Below are 18,425 nucleotides of genomic sequence, written 5' to 3' on the forward strand. Positions count from 1 at the left end.
GTTTGCAGCAAACTTAATGGTGAATGATAGAAAATATAATTTCATCTATAGATCTGATCTTCAGCAGATCAGTTCTCACTTGCACACTTATTTTCCTGATTTCTTGCTTTTTTCCCGTGTCTCTAGATTACAAGGGACTACACTTTTCTGGATTACATACTGGGAGGATGCCAGCTCATGTTTACAGTAAGTACAATATTAGCTTGCATGTTTATATCTCTGCAGTAATGTTATAATGGGATATCGATCCAACTCTAACCCTGTCTTTTATAAACCAAAAGAAAAAGGGTTAAAAACAGAAAGGTGGTACTGATTGTTGTAAAGAGGAGAAATTGGGTATCGTGAAATGTTGAAATGGTTGAAATGGAAAATGAATGAGACAAATGAGGAAAGAAAGGGAGAAAGATAAACAACAAGAAGATATTTTACCAGAGGGAGGGGGAGAGACAGAGAGGCGTCATGGTCTATTTTAGTCTCTTGTTAGTAGAAACTCTTGTGTGTCCCCGATGATGTCACACCTTTTTGTGCAACTCAGTGAATGAGAGAGAAAGAGTCCTCTTTTATAGTAGCCAGGCGCAATCGCTGCCACACATTGAGTTGTTTTATTAATATATTTCCTATAGCACTCATGCAATGAGAGAGTACACACATATACACACATGCACTTCACTGCATGTACACAACAACCCTTTCCCCCTCCTTCTCTATCTCTCCAACAATTTTCCAGCTTTGTGAGCTAGAACCAGGCTCCAGATGTAGCAGAATGAAGATAACATAGTTCCTTACATTTTGTGGTATTTCTTGTAAAGTGTGTTCTCAGATTGGACATCTGTGCTCCACATTGTACAGCTATATTTGTCAAGATTCATGTTTTCTCTACAGATGTACTGCAGGAGAGTTGATCGTTTCTGATTATATAAAATATAATGGATAGTTTAAATATCCTCCATGCACTTTGGTTTTATTCTCTAATGCTGGAAAAAAATACTTTGAGTACTCATACAGAGTAATGTAAAAAAAAAAAAAAGTACACCCTTACAGTCTGAGCACCTCTGTAAAAGTATATGTTTTGTCATTTTGCTAGCCTGGAGCATTCATGTGTATGTTAACACAATGCCAGCCAAATTCACTTTAATCTCGTGTTGTGCGATGCTCAGAAAATCTGCAAAAAAATCTCAGTAAATGTTAAAGTTTATGATGGTACAATTAGAAAAGACACTGAATAAGAATGACTTGTTTAGGAAGGGTTGCCTGGAAGAAAGAAAACACAATAATCCCAAAAACCCCCACCCACATGTCAGCATGGGTTAAGTTTGCAAAGTTGTATCTGACAACAATGGACAGACAAGACCAAAGTGGAGATGTTTAGCCACTAAGTAAACCGTGAACTCCTTTGAACAACAAAGTATTGCAGAGTCAAATGTGAGGCCGATATCTAAAATTTGACTCAGATTAGTTGATGCCACAGGACGATGATCCCAGCAACACTACAGCAGAATGTCTGATAAAGAAAAAAATCATGGTGTTTCATTGACCCAGGCTTCAGCATGAAGTGCTGTGGTCGGACCTTAAGATAGCTGTGCGTTAAAATCAACGCCTGCAAACCTTAATGAACTGAAGCAACACTGTAAATAAGAGGGGGCTACAATTCCTCCACAATGATCTGAGAGACTGATACAGAAAATCAGAAAACAGTTTCTCCAAGTTATTACTGAAAGTGGCTCTACAACCTACTGAATCATGGGGTGGATGAGTTTTTGAAAAAGTCGCTGTTACATGATTGCAAATGTTGGTATTCAAAAAAACGGCAGAGAGAAAATACATAACCACTAGTGCTGGAGAGATATAACCTGTACTCACAACAATAACTCATACAATGTGAAGTCAGGAAAAGAAGTATTTAATTAAATCGATGTAGCTCTACATATTAAACCAGCCAAGACAGGAAAGGCGATATTACATTTTTAATGCAAAGCATCTGGCATAACAGTTGATTTCCATTATGTTTATTCTATTTAAGAAGGAAAAGGTTTAAATATTAACACGTGCACTTAGGTCCATCATGTAAATTTGCTAGATTTAGCCATATAGGCTAATTTTCATTTGCAGTCACTGGAGGTTAGTGCTATTCATAACCAAATTAATGAAATCCTAACATCTTTCAGGGAAAACCCACATGTGAACACATGTTGTGAGAAAATTAGTGTTGTGGGAATGGGCAGTATGCTGAATTTATCAGTCGAAATTGAAATGCGTAGGAGTTTGTGCTCAGTCAACGAGTTTATATATATGCTGATTACCTTTTTGACATAAACTCTGTGTATTTAGGAGGACAAGAAGCAGTTTTGCCTCAAGGCTCTAATGTTTCCCAAGTGGACACATACATAGAAGTATCCTGTTTTATCTACTATACCTAGTATCTATTTAGCAAGAAGGCATGTGTGTGCATGGTGCAAGGGATCGTACGAAAGTTCATACAATTAGAGCACCCAAAGCTCACAGCACAAAATATCTGCATAGCCCCTCACAATAATGCACTTTCACAAGCTACATACACACACAGTAATAAACCATCGGAACAATGTGATGCGTGAATACCTGTAAATTACTACTTAAATGTTAAATAGATATGGAAATGTCATCATTATCCACCCAGGAATCTGTTTTCATTATTTGCAACATGTTGACACTGCAGAGTAGTTTCGGAGTTTCAGAGTAGCTTCCTTCTGTGATAGAAGGCAGTGTTGACTATTTTTCTGGTCTCAAGAAAGCTGTTGTTGTGCACTGAGCTGTTGAGGACTACATTTTGTCTGAAGCAGTTAGCTGCTAAAGCTGCTAATAACAATGATAACCTCCAGTGTCAACCTGCTATTTACACCTGAGCTTATTGGTGGAAATGAGGCTTTAAAAGAAAAACAAATAGTTAGACACTTGACTACATATTTACAATATGATGTACAATTTAAGTGAACATATGTTTCTGAGTTTCATTTAATTTGTCATTATTTTTGGTCTAAAATGTCCAACTTTTCAAACAGTGTCCATTACATGCTGCTACATGCTCAACAGTATGTGGTGCTGTGATGAGAGCAAAACACAGATTTTAAAGAATTTTGTTTTTAATTTTTCTCAGTAACTAAGATGTTTTTAGACTTGCTAGATTTTAGTTTGTCCAGCTAACTAGAGTATAATGGAACAAGTGGTTACATAAGTAGCTACTTACTGTAGAAAGAGAAGCTGATTTTACCCACTTTGTTTGTAATCACTGAACAAAAATTACAGCCGATGAAGCCGTTAAAACAGAGGCATTATATAATCATGCTGTAGCCTCCAAAGGATGCAATGCAGATCCTATTTCATTGCTGAATTTTTGATAATTCTAGTATTTATTGAATGCTAAATGGGCCTCAGTAGCACATAATTCCTCTTGTATATACTCTACTCGGCAATTGACAACCTGTTAAAACTAGAAGTTGGATTTCTGAGTCGTCCAGCTGTGATAGGCCTTGAGGTTTAGGGCCATTAGGACACTCTATGTCCAGCCTTCTCTCTTTTCAATGGCTACCGTGAAGGTGAAACACTCATCCCCAGGTAATCAGCCAGCAGTCAAGTGCCCCAACAAAAGGTTGGACAGCTCTCAGCCATGGCAATGTTTCAGCGTTACTGAAAATGCAAACATCCAACACAATGTGTTGAAATATAATAATTACTGGAATTTGCAAACAGGTTCTGACTCACAGAATTGCTTAAATACTTTTTAATCAGTTCCTCACTCAAGGCTCTGCTCTTCTGGAATGTGTTGAATTTCAGTGCAATGGGAACATTTTCCTGCAATAGTGGTTGGTAACTTAAATCCTCCCTGCTCCCTCCTAATCTTTTGGCGTTTGTCACAAACCTGCAGCTCTTTCACTGAGTTACACACACACATACGCAGAGATATTTTACCTTCTCCTGCTTACAGGCGCATTTACTTCACACACGTGAGCACAAACGTATATCCTCCACACTCCATACTTCACACTAAACACTAAAATTGATTTTAAATGCAGATTCCATGGGTAAGTCATGACACACACACACAAAGCACAAGTTCAAAACTCACTATCTGTGTTCATACAGACGTTTTCCTACTGCGCTCTGAACAACCGTGGCGTAGGTGTACATGCACACGTACACAAACATTACACCTCACCTTTTTATGCACGCTGACTGATTCAGACATGTATAATCTCGCGCAGATTCTCAATTACCAAAGAGTTCTCCTCACGTACACACTGGCATTTATATGCTCGGATTTTAGGACCTCGCTCTCTTTCTGTGTTCTCACGTACGCGGGGAAGCGGTCGTGTACAAAAAAGCCCATCCTCACAGTCACACACACATGCAGAAAGAGCTGTTCTCCGGTGTTCAATCAGACTTAGTATGGCTATAATCCTAATCTCCGCAAAGGGGAAGTCTCTCCTCTGGGCTGCAGGAGGTTGAGGAGAGAGCCGCATTTCGGTTACACACTCCAACACAAAGAGACAGCCTGCTACTGCTGATAGGCTGTTTATGAAACATTTTTACTAAATTAAGATATTATTAATATCATATGTTTGATATCATTCAGGGGCCATATAGAGAACAATTAACCTAATGGATTTTCAAGAATCAAAAGCAGACTCTTAGAGAGTATCTGTAGCTTGTGTATATTGTGTGTATATTATACCACAGTGAAAGAAACCACTTCCTGCAGTATAAGCTGAAACTCATATTAGTAACCGCTGTAATGGTCAAATCCATTAGTGTTCATGAGGAGAGTCATTGCTTAGCTTCCGTGTTAAGGAAAATTCCAGTTCATTTCAATGTGTTCTTTTCTACCTTAAAGACCATTTTATTAGGTATCTATTGCCAGTAGTAGGTTGAACTCCCCTTTGCTTTCAGAACTGCCTTTATTTATGATGATTTGTGGCATAGATTCAACAAGGTGATGGAAACATTCCTCAGGGAGTTTGGTCCATATGACACCATCGCATAGTTGCAGCAGATTTGTCCACTGCACATCTGTCATGCATCATGTCCCGTTCCACCTATTGGATTGAGATCTGGTGACTGTGGAGGCCATCTGGGTATAGTGGATTCACCATCGTTTTAAAAAAAGTGTGCCAAAAAAACATCACCCACACTATTACACCAGCAGCCCGAACCAATGATACAATGGATCAATGCTTTCATGTTGTTTACACCAAACAGCAGAAATCGTGACTGAGCTAGTGCAAATCGTAGCCTCAGTTTGCTGTTTTTAGTTGAGAGTGGTGGCACCCAGTGTGGTCCTCTACTGCTGTAGCTCATCTGCTTCAAGGGTTGGCACGTTGTGCATCGACATGGCTTGGCTTATTTGAGTTCCTGTTACCAGCAGTCTGGCCGTTCTTCTCAGAGCTAATCTGGCCAGAGAACTGCCGCTCGCTGGCTGTTTTCTCTTTTTCAGACCATTCTCTGTAAACCCTAGAGATGCTTGTGTGGGAAGATCTCAGTAGATCAGCAGTTTCTGAAATACTCAGACCAGCCTGTCTAGCACCAACAAGCACACCACGTTCAGTCGCCTTTTTCCCCCATTCTGATACTCGCTTTGAACATGATCAAGCAGGTGGTCTTAAACATTTGCACTCTTCATCTTAATCATAGCGATTCAGAGTGCAAATGCATTGCAGCCACTAGCAGCATTAGGGATCTAATGCCACGCCGGCCTGTTTTGCATCTGTAAGGAAGTGAAGAGCTTTCAAGGATGGTAGTAGGTTTTGCTTGTTGTTTCTTTACCTTTTATGGAGATCTGATTGTTTGTTCTGGTCAATCACTTGTCTTTTTTTTCTTAGAAGGGAAAAACACGATTGAGACATTAATGTTCATCGGAACTAATAATAATGGATTGGATTTATATAGCGCTTTTCAAGGCACCCAAAGCGCTTTACAATGCCACTATTCATTCACTCTCACATTCATACACTGGTGGAGGCAAGCTACGGTTGTAGCCACAGCTGCCCTGGGGCAGACTGACAGAAGCGAGGCTGCCATATCGTGCCATCGGCCCCTCTGGCCAACACCAGTAGGGTAAAGTGTCTTGCCCAAGGACACAACGACCAGGACAGAGAGTCCAGGGATCGAACCAGTGACCTTCCGGTTACAGATACGCTTCCCAACCACTTAGTTAGTTTAGTCGCCCCACTAAACTAACTAAAGCAGCATTAGTGGAATTACTCTTAGTAAACGTAATTTAAAAAATACAGTTTACTCATTTTTCTTTTGGATTCAAACTTTTCACAAATCCTAATGCCAACAGCATCTTACGCAGCTTCTCTTTTCAAGATTTTGTCAGCTTTATGTTGTTAAATGCAAGTGTAGCAATCAAATCTACTGTGATGATTAAAATAAAGATGATCGATCGCCACTTTCCTTTCCCTGCTGATATTCAGATTGCCAGCAATAATAACGATGATTACTCGACTCAAGTAAGTAGGCTCCCAAATTTAAATCCTCTTATCACGGTTATCTTTTTGCAGTGGATCTATTTTTGATTATTTTTAACTGGTTCACATCTCTTAAGCTGAAATTGTCTCGTGAATTCATTTAAACTCATTTTATTTTGACAGGTGACTCATAACCCCTTTTGATCAAACATTTCAAAATTTAAAAAAAAAATGATAGAGAGACGTAAACGATGGAAGGAGTCAACCTCCATTCAGTTACACATTCTGCCTTTCAGAATTTACAGAATTTACAACATAGTTATTCTCACAAATATATTTTCATCATTTTCTTATCGTGACTACCTCGGCTGAAAAAATGAACAGAATGTCATGTTAATAACAGCTGCTGTGCTGCTGCAGAATGACACCGAATCAAAGAGAAAGTCGGATGCTACAATCTGTTCTACTATACCTTTTTTGGGCTAGTCCAAAGTCGGTGAAAGTGATTTCCTGCAGTTGCATCACATTTCACATGTAAAAGGGCGATTATGTCTTTAGAGCTAGTCATTTTTTTTCCTCTCCTCTTTTTTTATCCATGCTTTTATTTTGTTTATCTAAAAAAGCATCAGCGTGGATAGCATGTAATTTTATTTCAAAGTTTTTAGTCTCTGCCGAGGTGGAATAATTAGTGTGTCGATAAAAACAAAATAGAACAGAACTGGTGAACAAATCATGACATATAAGAAACACAAACAGTTTGTGTGACTAGCAGCAATGTGGACACTAAAATGTCAGTAAAGTCGGCAGCTTGATAGGAAAGATAACTCGAAAATACTGTTTATAAAAGACTGACATAGCTTTTGGGTCTTTGTGCTGTGCTGCAGGGGTGTCGTCGTTTCTCCCCCCCCCACCACCACACACACACACACACATTTAGAGGTTGCCACGGTGCCTTGCATCCTTTTGTGTTACTCAAGCCATCTGCATGTGCTCCTTCACACATCCATGAATCTTCTTTGGTCTTTATCTTTTCCTCCTGCCTGGCAGCTTCGGCTTCATCATCCTTTGTCCAGTACATCCACTATCCCTCCTCGGCACGTGTCCAAAGCATTTCAGCTTTGCCTCTCCTGCTTTGACTCCAAATCGCTCAACCCGAGCTGTCCCTCTGATATACTCATTCCTAATCCTGTCCATCCTGGTCACTCTCAGAGAAAATCTTAACATTTTCAACTCTGCCACTTCTAGCTGCGCTTCTTGTTGCCATCTTGTCAGCACAAGATGACTCCTGGTAGAAAAAAGTCAGATTGTATAGAAATCACTTTCTTGTTGAATGCAATTTGATATTTATTTTCAAAATTATTCTAAAATAAAGGAAAAATAAAGTGAAATAGATAACACAAGTTGTGCTTCAGGCAGACCTACTTTGTGGCCAAGTCACTGCCGTATGAGCGTGCAGGATTCCTTAACTTCTCATTCAGTTACAACCTTTGCTCATAAACTGACTGTGATAATGGTGATGGCCAAAATGCTTAATTCACAGTCTTCACAAACCAATGTGTGACATCACAGTGGTTAAACCTTTCTTTTATATGCTGTCTATGTGTCAGCTACCAAGTTACGGGCAAGTGGTAATTGATTGTAATTGATTCACTCCACTAAAGACACAAAAAGTAGTTTTAAAAAACCCCACATTGTTGTACATATCATAGCAGTTTGCCTACAAGCACTGAGTCATTCATCATTAGATACTTGGCACTGCTGTGATTTTTATTGTTTTCTTTAAAAAGCATCCAGTGGCTCCTGTGTACCTCACAAAAGCAAAAATATACAACCACAACCAACAAGACAAATATGAACCAAGAGCAGGCTTTCCCACAGTGGGCTGCAGCTTCTGCTTGTCACTGTCTCTTTATCGCCTCAGAGTGAGACAGAGAACAACTCCAGAAGATGTTCACACAGGCTCTAACACATTCATCCATCCCTCCATCCATCTATGTGACTGTTTAACTGCAAATGAGCCTGAGAGGTTCTGGCACAAGAACTGGCTCATCAGTACTCGACAGGGTGCAGCTGAGAAAACTCCAGCGTGATTGTCAGCATGTCTGTTATTTGACAGTAATTTGGCAGTAGTCGAATCCATCTATGTAATGCGGTCACAGACGTTTTCTGCCACATTGCTGCGCTAAAATATCCAGTAATGAAATGCTCCTCCGTCACCCCATGATCATTTTAATTCTTGTACTTGCTTGTTAAAACTGTGTGTTTGTCATGGTGTGTTTAGTCTGCTTGTGTGTTCGCAATTACCAATAGCTTGAGGCGAGGAATAAGTTGGAAACAGAATGGTGTCATCTCCTACTGTCATCAAATACACAGCCATCAAACTAATAGCATCTGTCACGGGAGAGGCCACTGGAGGAAAGATGCTGTAACAGTTTAGGGATGATCTTATGCCATCAATTTGGCGTACATATTTTCAGCTTCATAGTAAGACAAAATAAATGACACCAGAGGGGGAAAATATGTACTACATGAGGGAAACAAAAAGCCTACTATACAATAAACCTTTTCTTTTTCTGCTTAGTGGTGTACCTGCAGTACTGTGCTTAAGTCTTAGGCTGCCTCTAATGTTGTTATTTCTTTGCTTCCAATGAGCTATTCTGTAATTTATTTAATAGATTTTCTGAAGGTCTTTCAAAGTACGTAACTCACATAACAGAAAATGTTTTGTTACTAGCACTTTTCTCCCATTTCTTTACTTACAAAAATGCCAAAAATAACAGTTTCATAGGCATAAAATAGTCGTTTTCCACCAACAAGGTGATTCCCTGAGCTATTAGCTGAAACCTTGGTGTATCTTGGAAAAAGAAAATATCTACAGCAGATCAACAGTGTATTTAAGTCATGTCCTTAAGAAATATGAATAAAAAAGTCCCACAAGACTTAAGATCCATCTGGCCCTTCAATTGGTACGTCTTCTTTTTGTTGAAGTCATTCTTAATGAAGGGGAAAGTGGACAAAAGGCTGATGTACGCCAAATTACACATGAACTGAACTGAAAATCAGTGGAATTATGAGTGCAGAAAAGTACCGTCATATTTTGATCTGCCATGCAATAGCATTGAGATGGCATCTGAATGGGAACAGCTTCATTCTTTAGCATGACAATGATCCCAAATACTCTGATAATTCAGTAAAAGCATACTTGGATAGAAAAACACACAATGGTCAGTCATGGATTGGCCTCCCAGGCAAAACAACATTGCTGAAGCCTTGAGGGTTCATAGTAACAGAGAACTGAACAAAAGGCAGCCAGGATCCAAAGAAGAGGTTTGAATGTCTTAAAGAAACCTGGAGAACTATTCCTGATAACTACTTAAAGAAATTCCAAAGGAAAGCTTGCTTGAAAGAGTTCAGGCTTTGTTGAAGTATGAAGGTGGTCATAAAAAATGTTGACTTTGAACCTCATTGGAATTGTACAAACTCTATTTTCCCTTATATAATGTACTTACATGAATTTATGTTTCAATAAAGTACTCCACCTGTTTTCCATCTTCCTAGCAAAACATTAAGAAATGTGGAGAGGCTTTGCACAGTGATGCAGTCATCCGTGCTATCACAAATCGTAAGCAGACCAAATAGAAAAACTAATATGTTAGCAGAAATCTGATCTTGGCTATGATACCAGCAGTGAGAGATTCTAAAACACTTGACCTGGGCAGCCCTGAGCCAGGCTTTTTGAAGCTGCGAGACCTTCAGGAACATACAGGGAGTGCAGAATTATTAGGCAAGTTGTATTTAACCCTAATTTTATTCTTGAACAACAACCATGTTCTCAATGAACCCAAAAAACTCATTAATATCAAAGCTGAATGTTTTTGGAAGTAGTTTTTAGTTTGTTTTTAGTTTTAGCTATTTTAGGGGGATATCTGTGTGTGCAGGTGACTATTACTGTGCATAATTATTAGGCAACTTAACAAAAAACAAATATATACCCATTTCAATTATTTATTTTTACCAGTAAAACCAATATAACATCTCCACATTCACAAATATACATTTCTGACATTCAAAAACAAAAACAAATCAGCGACCAATATAGCCACCTTTCTTTGCAAGGACACTCAAAAGCCTGCCATCCATGGATTCTGTCAGTGTTTTGATCTGCTCACCATCAACATTGTGTGCAGCAGCAACCACAGCCTCCCAGACACTGTTCAGAGAGGTGTACTGTTTTCCCTCCTTGTAAATCTCACATTTGATGATGGACCACAGGTTCTCAATGGGGTTCAGATCAGGTGAACAAGGTGGCCATGTCATTAGTTTTTCTTCTTTTATACCCTTTCTTGCCAGCCACGCTGTGGAGTACTTGGACGTGTGTGATGGAGCATTGTCCTGCATGAAAATCATGTTTTTCTTGAAGGACGCAGACTTCTTCCTGTACCACTGCTTGAAGAAGGTGTCTTCCAGAAACTGGCAGTAGGACTGGGAGTTGAGCTTGACTCCATCCTCAACCCAAAAAGGCCCCACAAGCTCATCTTTGATGATACCAGCCCAAACCAGTACTCCACCTCCACCTTGCTGGCGTCTGAGTCGGACTGGAGCTCTCTGCCCTTTACCAATCCAGCCACGGGCCCATCCATCTGGCCCATCAAGACTCACTCTCATTTCATCAGTCCATAAAACCTTAGAAAAACCAGTCTTGAGATATTTCTTGGCCCAGTCTTGACGTTTCAGCTTGTGTGTCTTGTTCAGTGGTGGTCGTCTTTCAGCCTTTCTTACCTTGGCCATGTCTCTGAGTATTGCACACCTTGTGCTTTTGGGCACTCCAGTGATGTTGCAGCTCTGAAATATGGCCAAACTGGTGGCAAGTGGCATCTTGGCAGCTGCACGCTTGACTTTTCTCAGTTCATGGGCAGTTATTTTGCGCCTTGGTTTTTCCACACGCTTCTTGCGACCCTGTTGACTATTTTGAATGAAACGCTTGATTGTTCGATGATCACGCTTCAGAAGCTTTGCAATTTTGAGACTGCTGCATCCCTCTGCAAGATATCTCACTATTTTTGACTTTTCTGAGCCTGTCAAGTCCTTCTTTTGACCCATTTTGCCAAAGGAAAGGACGTTGCCTAACAATTATGCACACCTGATATAGGGTGTTGATGTCATTAGACCACACCCATTCTCATTACAGAGATGCACATCACCTAATATGCTTAATTGGTAGTAGGCTTTCGAGCCTATACAGCTTGGAGTAAGACAACATGCATAAAGAGGATGATGTGGACAAAATACTCATTTGCCTAATAATTCTGCACTCCCTGTATTCTCAGCTATATCCATATGAAAAAGAAGCAGAACTTTATTTTTGCACGTGCTGTATGTCTCATAGATTATTCATGAAACTTGCCACTTTCACATCTAGTAAGACAGACAACCACACGCTTTCACATCCACACACACAGCCGATTTACACTCCCCAATTAACCTAACATGCATGTCTTTAGACTGTGGGAGGAAGCTAGAGCGGAATCCTATGCAAACCATTACTTCACACAAAAAGGCCCCGGCCAACTCCTTTTGCTGTGAGTCAACAGTGCTAATCACTATACCACCATGCTGCCCCTCATGCAACATAATTATAAGGATTAAGTGTGACTCAAGTAAACATTATATATTTGAGAAGAATGCAAAAGAGTCCACTTTGATGATGAGTAAATCGTAGTCTTGTGAGACTTGCATGAAAAAATAAACATGTACTGTTAAAGACAAAAGAATATATAATATTTTTTTCCTTTTTCCATATGTGTATTGTGTTGATGAAAGGAGTGAAAAACCAACACATTGTGTCAGTTTAGAGGCCTATAGGAGAATGTGGGAGAAGTGAAGATGAGGCTTCTTGGAAGTCCTGCTGGGAGACTTCAGAGCTCCTACTGAGTTTGACTGTCGAGACACACGAGAGACTGGGAAAGAGACACCAGCACGTTCTTTTTTATTTTTTCGTTAACCTGATCAACTGTCTTCTCTTTTCTACATTTTAGACACATCACATGTAAAGATGAATGCCAAGCTGCATCCATATATATACTCTCTGTTTGCAATGCTCAGACACCTATTTAGCATCAAGTCACAGAAAAATAAAATACTCAGCTTTCACTTACTAAAACTGAAGCACACACTTTTTGGACGTGCTGTTCTGGGGGCAGCCTCAAGTGGCCTTCAGAGGAACTGCAGCTTTTGGCACCGTTCACTCTTCATTTTCAGACCCAGAGGTTGTCACTTTGTTTTAATCTGTCTTTTGTAATGGCCTGGACCTGCACTATTTAGATTTGTACACAGTGCAGATAACTCGAATGGCTGTAATGAGTAACTCATAATGAACAGATCTCCAGGCTGAATTGCCTATTTAGAATTCTAATAATGATTTTGCAAGAAGTAGAAAAAATATCTTTTTTTTTCCTTCTCGGAGACAAAGGAGAAAGCCAGTATTATGTGGAGACTGCTCTCGTCTGACTGTTCTCCGGTGACAGTCAGTTTTATATTGCAGCTTCAATAATAAATAATAAATCTCAATAATAAATTTGACCTGCTAAAATTCCAGCTGGCACCAGCTTTTGGGGGCAGATTTTTGTATGGTGAGGCATCGATTGGTTGATCTGAAAGTATATGTGTCATCTGGAAGAAATTATTCTAAAATTAACCAGGGGCAACAGTTCAAGGCTAAATTCAGGCTTAATCAGGGCAATCTCTACGAGGATTTAGTAAGCTGTGAAAATTCAGGTGTAGCGGTCAGAATTGGAAGATAATAACGCTTCAGGTAAATTTTACTTTCCCTCTGGAAGCAAATCCAATGACTGACTCAACTCTGCTGAAATGAAACTCCTTCACTCGGTAATGTTGCTGATGCAAAAGTGTGTTTCTGAGCCAAAAGATGAATGGATGTTCTTGTGTCCTGTTGCTTGGTTTCCGTGTTAGCTATGGGTTTACAGATAATGGCCTCATAAAACGTATTTGTTCGCTTAACACCCTGAAGTGCGGTTTTTACACAGAGTGCCGAGGAACAATTTTAACAGCTAAAAGTAAAGGAAGGATGCTTTCAAAAACAGTTGAATTAGTGGATTTCATCTAATTGAGAAAAAGTAATGAAAAGAAACAACGTAAATGGATAGTAGACCAAATGCTTGTGGGTGTTTAGGCTTGTTTTTCTGCTGCAGAACGAAACCAATATGATCAGAGGCCTCACTGATTTGAGTGCGATGGATAAGAACGAAAAAATCTGTGCCTAAAACTTCTGCACAATTCTGTATGTTGTTGTCACATGCCCACAATACAAAACACAGCAGCACCCTAATTCTGTCACCCTGCATTTCTGTACCCGTCACTCCTGCTTCTCCTGTTGCTCTTTAAACTCTTTCCTCTCCTTGCCCTACCACTCCTTACCTCATTTTCCCAATTTTCTCCCTTGTACTCACTCACCCCCCACCTTTGCTCCCTTCTCCGTTATATCTTTTCTCGGTCCTTGTCCTTACTGAACTAGAACATTGTTGTCTTATAATACACCAAACGAAAGACAGAAGAAGAAGATCGTTTTAGACTATGTTTAAGCTGATAGGAGGGAGGCGGAGATTGTGGGTCGGGTTCTTGTCAGCACACAAACCACTATTCACTGCCTGAGGAAAAGCCTGTCACTCTTAATCTCATATTGGGTTTGGCTGCACTTCCCTGCGTTTGTGTTTTCCAGTGTGTGTGTGTTTGCTGCATGTGGAAAGTGTCTGTGTGTGCTCATATATGTGTCTCCTGTACGTCACCCTGTGGTAATCTGTGTTAAAAGAAAAAAAATCTCCATATGATTTCGGGGTCATCGCATGATTTTTATTTGTCTCTATTTACCCCAAAACATATACTGTGGAACTGCATTTACCTTCAGTTTTACTGACTAGAATTCACTGTACATATCCTCGAGGCTCCAAATGTACTTTCACGTCTCTATTACAAATTACATAAATATCAGTTAGCTGTATAAACCTGGGGTTACAGTCTCACATGCTAACACAAATTCCTGTCTAATAAGGAAACACGCACAATGTTTCTTTTAGTGTTTAAGTTTGAACACAAATCCAACAACACAAAGTAAAGTTAAAATCCAGCCCAGAGAGACTTCGAAACGAACACCACAGTGATTTTACTTTAGGAACATGTACAGGTGGAAATGAAGGCTACAATGCTACAAGCCTAGCTGCTGTTCACTGGTTTTGTCCAGTGGTTGCAGGGTTGGGATTCGCCATTCACACAGCTAAAACATCACTCTGGCTAGCTGTGTGCGTGCATGCTGTCTGCAGGTGCTTGCAAAGAGCTGATGTTATGTTAGCAGTATGATGCAGGTAATTCTGTCCTGGACACATGTTGCATTTCACTATTTCCTTCTTGTTCGTTAATGAAAGAAAAATAAAAGTAATGCCAAAGTAATCGCCATTCCTCAGAAGTTTCAGACCCTCCACCATTGTCCTCCTCCCTGCACATGATTTGGAAACGAATGCAATGTGATAACTACTGATCTGTCACCTCTTTGTATTTTAATAGGTCGGTATAGACTTCACGGCATCCAATGGGAACCCCCGAGAACCGTCCTCCCTCCACTACATCAACCCACTGGGCAGCAACGAGTACCTCGCTGCCATTTTAGCTGTTGGACAAATCATACAGGACTATGATACGTGAGTATTTAAATCAAATCCTGTGGGGTGGTGCAATGTTTTTAGTCAGTTTAGTGCAAACATTTACATTTTGCATACGTTTCTTGCAAAGAAAGGTCGCAGTAAGAGATGAGTGAGGCTAGTTGATGTAAAGGTTTATCGTTTCACTGCTGAGATCCATAAACTGTACAGATAAGATGGACTTAGTCTCTGTATCCTCATTTTTATATATTTTTACTGCCTTGCTGAAGCGTTGAGCCTTTATAGGAATCTCTCAATAAAAAGGCAGGCCTACCCAAAATTATACCCTGCTTTATCATATATTTTACTCTAAACAGCCCCAGAATTTATAAACTAATTATCATGTTGCACTGAAGAAAAACTTGAAACTGCTGATTAAGACCACAAACTCATTACGAAGTCAAAATTAAAGTAAGCAGTGATGTCATTTTATCATGGAGCATTCAAACTCTGCTCCCAGCGGTTCATCAAAAAAATAAGAGTTTAGAGTAGCTGCGCATTGACTTTTCAGACTATGCCATGTTTATATACAGACTATGCTAATCATATTAACTTGTGAACCACAAAGAGAGTGACTGGGGTCCTTAAAAGAACAACAATGATGCATTGGTTTCAGAGCATTTTGACGAAGACATTTACATATTCCAGTTTTGAAGTTTGAGCTTCGAGCAGTTGAGGCTTTGTGGAAAGAACTAAACAGGTTTATCAGTTCCCTAATACCCATCTTAATCCCATCATCTACACAAGCGCCACTGCACAGAGCTGTAGCAGGGGCATCGCTTTTGGACTTTAAACACACAAACATCTATTTGTTCTTTTACATTTTGTGTTAAAAATAAGACAGTATAAACACCAATAGCATCTATCGACTGCTATTCCTCCTCTTTCAGTAAATAATTGTACATCAGTATGTCTGATTTTCTGTCCTGTCCTGTCTTTAATGTTTTTCTTTGTGAGAAGACATTTTTCCTCACTGCATCATTTTACCACCAGTTCTCTTCTTGCTTTTCTGTAAATGTCTTTGAATGTGTTTCTATGTGAACAAGGTAACAGGATTTTTCCTGCTATCTAAATCCAGCTTTTTGAATTTGTATGCAAAAAAAAAGGAAGAAAAAAAAAAGAAGGTTTAACTAATGTTCCAATCTGTTGTCATGGTTTCCTCCTCAGTGACAAAATGTTTCCAGCTCTGGGATTTGGAGCCCAACTCCCACCAGACTGGAAGGTATGTGTGTGTTGATGGTGTTGTTGTTGTTGTTGTTGTGCGCGTATGTGTGTGTGTTCCAAACACAAACGTAGGTGATACATGTATATGCATGTGGCAAAGAGAGAGGAGGGTGGGTTGTCATCAGCGGACTTACAGTTAAAGCCGAGATGTATTATTTTACACACAGACACACAGGGAGACACACAAATAAAACTATAAGCATTATAGATGCATATTCACATGATTACGCAACTGTCAACCCATCTGTGTTGCCATGGCACTGAGCTGATGAAAAGGACAAAGAAGAGAGAGCAGCACACAGAGGGATGGAGAGAGGGTGGGAGGGAGAAGGTGGGAGAAATGGACGCAATTTCTTAACAATATTGTACAGCGTAGTGAAGGATTATCATTCGATTCATTCATTTCTTTTCTCCTCAGGTGTCACATGAATTTGCCATCAACTTTAACCCAACAAACCCTTTCTGTTCAGGTGAGTTACCACACAGGAGGTTATGATGTCATCTAGACCTTTGCGGCAACCTTATAAGTATTTACAAATAGTTCTCATTTTCATTCATTTTTTTATTTACCCCATCTGAGTTCTGTCTAGTCTAGAAGTCTAGATACCCCATTTACATTTTTGGCCTTTCATACATGATATTAGTTATTTTTCAACATAAACCCATACCATAAAAACATACTTTGATATGTTTACACTTATAGGATGTTGTCATGTTTTTGGATGCAAAAAATAAAGCCACTAACTAGTTAATAGGTGTAAAACCTGTCATTTACAGATAGCTATATAATTAAGGTTATGGCAGAAAAAACACTGTGTGATTAAAAGAAACCACTAATAAAAAAAAACATGCCAACTCCAGATCATGTGACCGCAGCAGGTGGTGCACTCCTCTCTAAGTGCCTTGCTGAGTAAATAACTCCTTAACACATCACCTACACTTGCTACTTTGGATGCTCGTCTAAATTAGAAGTATGAACGCTAATGCACATTATGACACCAAACAGTTCAGAGCAGTGAAAACAGTCCATTCCTTCACATTTAAATATTAAAGTAACAGTGTCTAACAACTCTGACTCTGGGAATCTTTACACAGATTGATTAAATGTTACAACACTCAGGCTTCTGAACAAAAAAAATAACATAAAAAAGAGTAGTTTTTACTATTAGCCGTGGCTACACTTACGCTTTAAACACTGGACTTCAACTTGAGTGTGTTTATTGAGTATAAAGCACCATACCCGAGCAAAGCCTTACAGAGCTGCTTGCATGGCTGCAGATCCTTGTTTCTGAGTAAGAGTAAGTGCATACCCTCACCTTCATCGCACAAAGATGACTTGAAAAGATTCATAAATTGTCAGCACCTCGCTGTAATAACCTCATAGTAAGCTCTCCTTTTACTACACTGAGCTTGCATCTGCTAACACGTTTGAAATGTGTAGGATGCAAACATATTTATTGACAATTGCAAATCAATTGAGTGCCAACTGCTAAAAGCACATCTGTGAGACCCAGAAAAAAAAATTGTGATTGTGTAACACACGTTTTAGCCTGACTGAGGCAAAGAGGTTATGTTAAATAACTCCATTTATACTCACCCCTGTGGTGAAAAAGGCCCGCGTCAGAACATGAAGTTCAGCTTGTGTTTATTTAAAAAAAAAAACTGCCTCTGCAAATGCCCTTTTCTTTTTAGGGTTAGCTTATTTTCTGGGCCAATACAGCCTCCAGTGCACTCTGAAATGAAAAATTCTAGGCCAAAGGGAAAAAAAGACTTCAGCTGTTATGCAAAACTTTATTCTTGAAACTGCAATATGCAGCTGTCCTGATAACAGAATGGTTTTATGTTCTCAACTATCGGTGTGCAATGTTTTGAATAAGTGCACATTTGTGCGGCATGTTTTTCTCTGAATGTGTATATCTTTATGAAGATGCGAGTGAAGGGAACACAAGTTTTTATATGTATGTATAATTCATATATATGAATATATGAATTATACATACATACATACATATATATATATATATATATATATATATATATATATATATAT

The 18,425-nt window shown here is 39.3% G+C and overlaps 1 protein-coding gene across 1 annotated transcript in view; it reads left to right on the forward strand.

Moving 5' to 3' along the window:
- cpne2 (copine II) overlaps positions 1–18,425 on the forward strand; it is a 56,655-nt gene that overhangs the window by 21,862 nt on the left and 16,368 nt on the right. Inside the window, exons 10-13 of the mRNA XM_085414694.1 lie at positions 127–186; positions 15,018–15,151; positions 16,319–16,373; positions 16,794–16,845. Of these exons, the coding sequence (XP_085270820.1) occupies positions 127–186; positions 15,018–15,151; positions 16,319–16,373; positions 16,794–16,845 (301 nt within the window). The remainder of the gene's footprint in view (positions 1–126; positions 187–15,017; positions 15,152–16,318; positions 16,374–16,793; positions 16,846–18,425) is intronic.

This window comes from Rhamphochromis longiceps, linkage group LG7, assembly GCF_057381845.1.
Source record: "Rhamphochromis longiceps isolate RC_006_pf linkage group LG7, R_longiceps_female_GT1.1, whole genome shotgun sequence".
Classification (NCBI taxonomy): Eukaryota; Metazoa; Chordata; class Actinopteri; order Cichliformes; family Cichlidae; genus Rhamphochromis; species Rhamphochromis longiceps.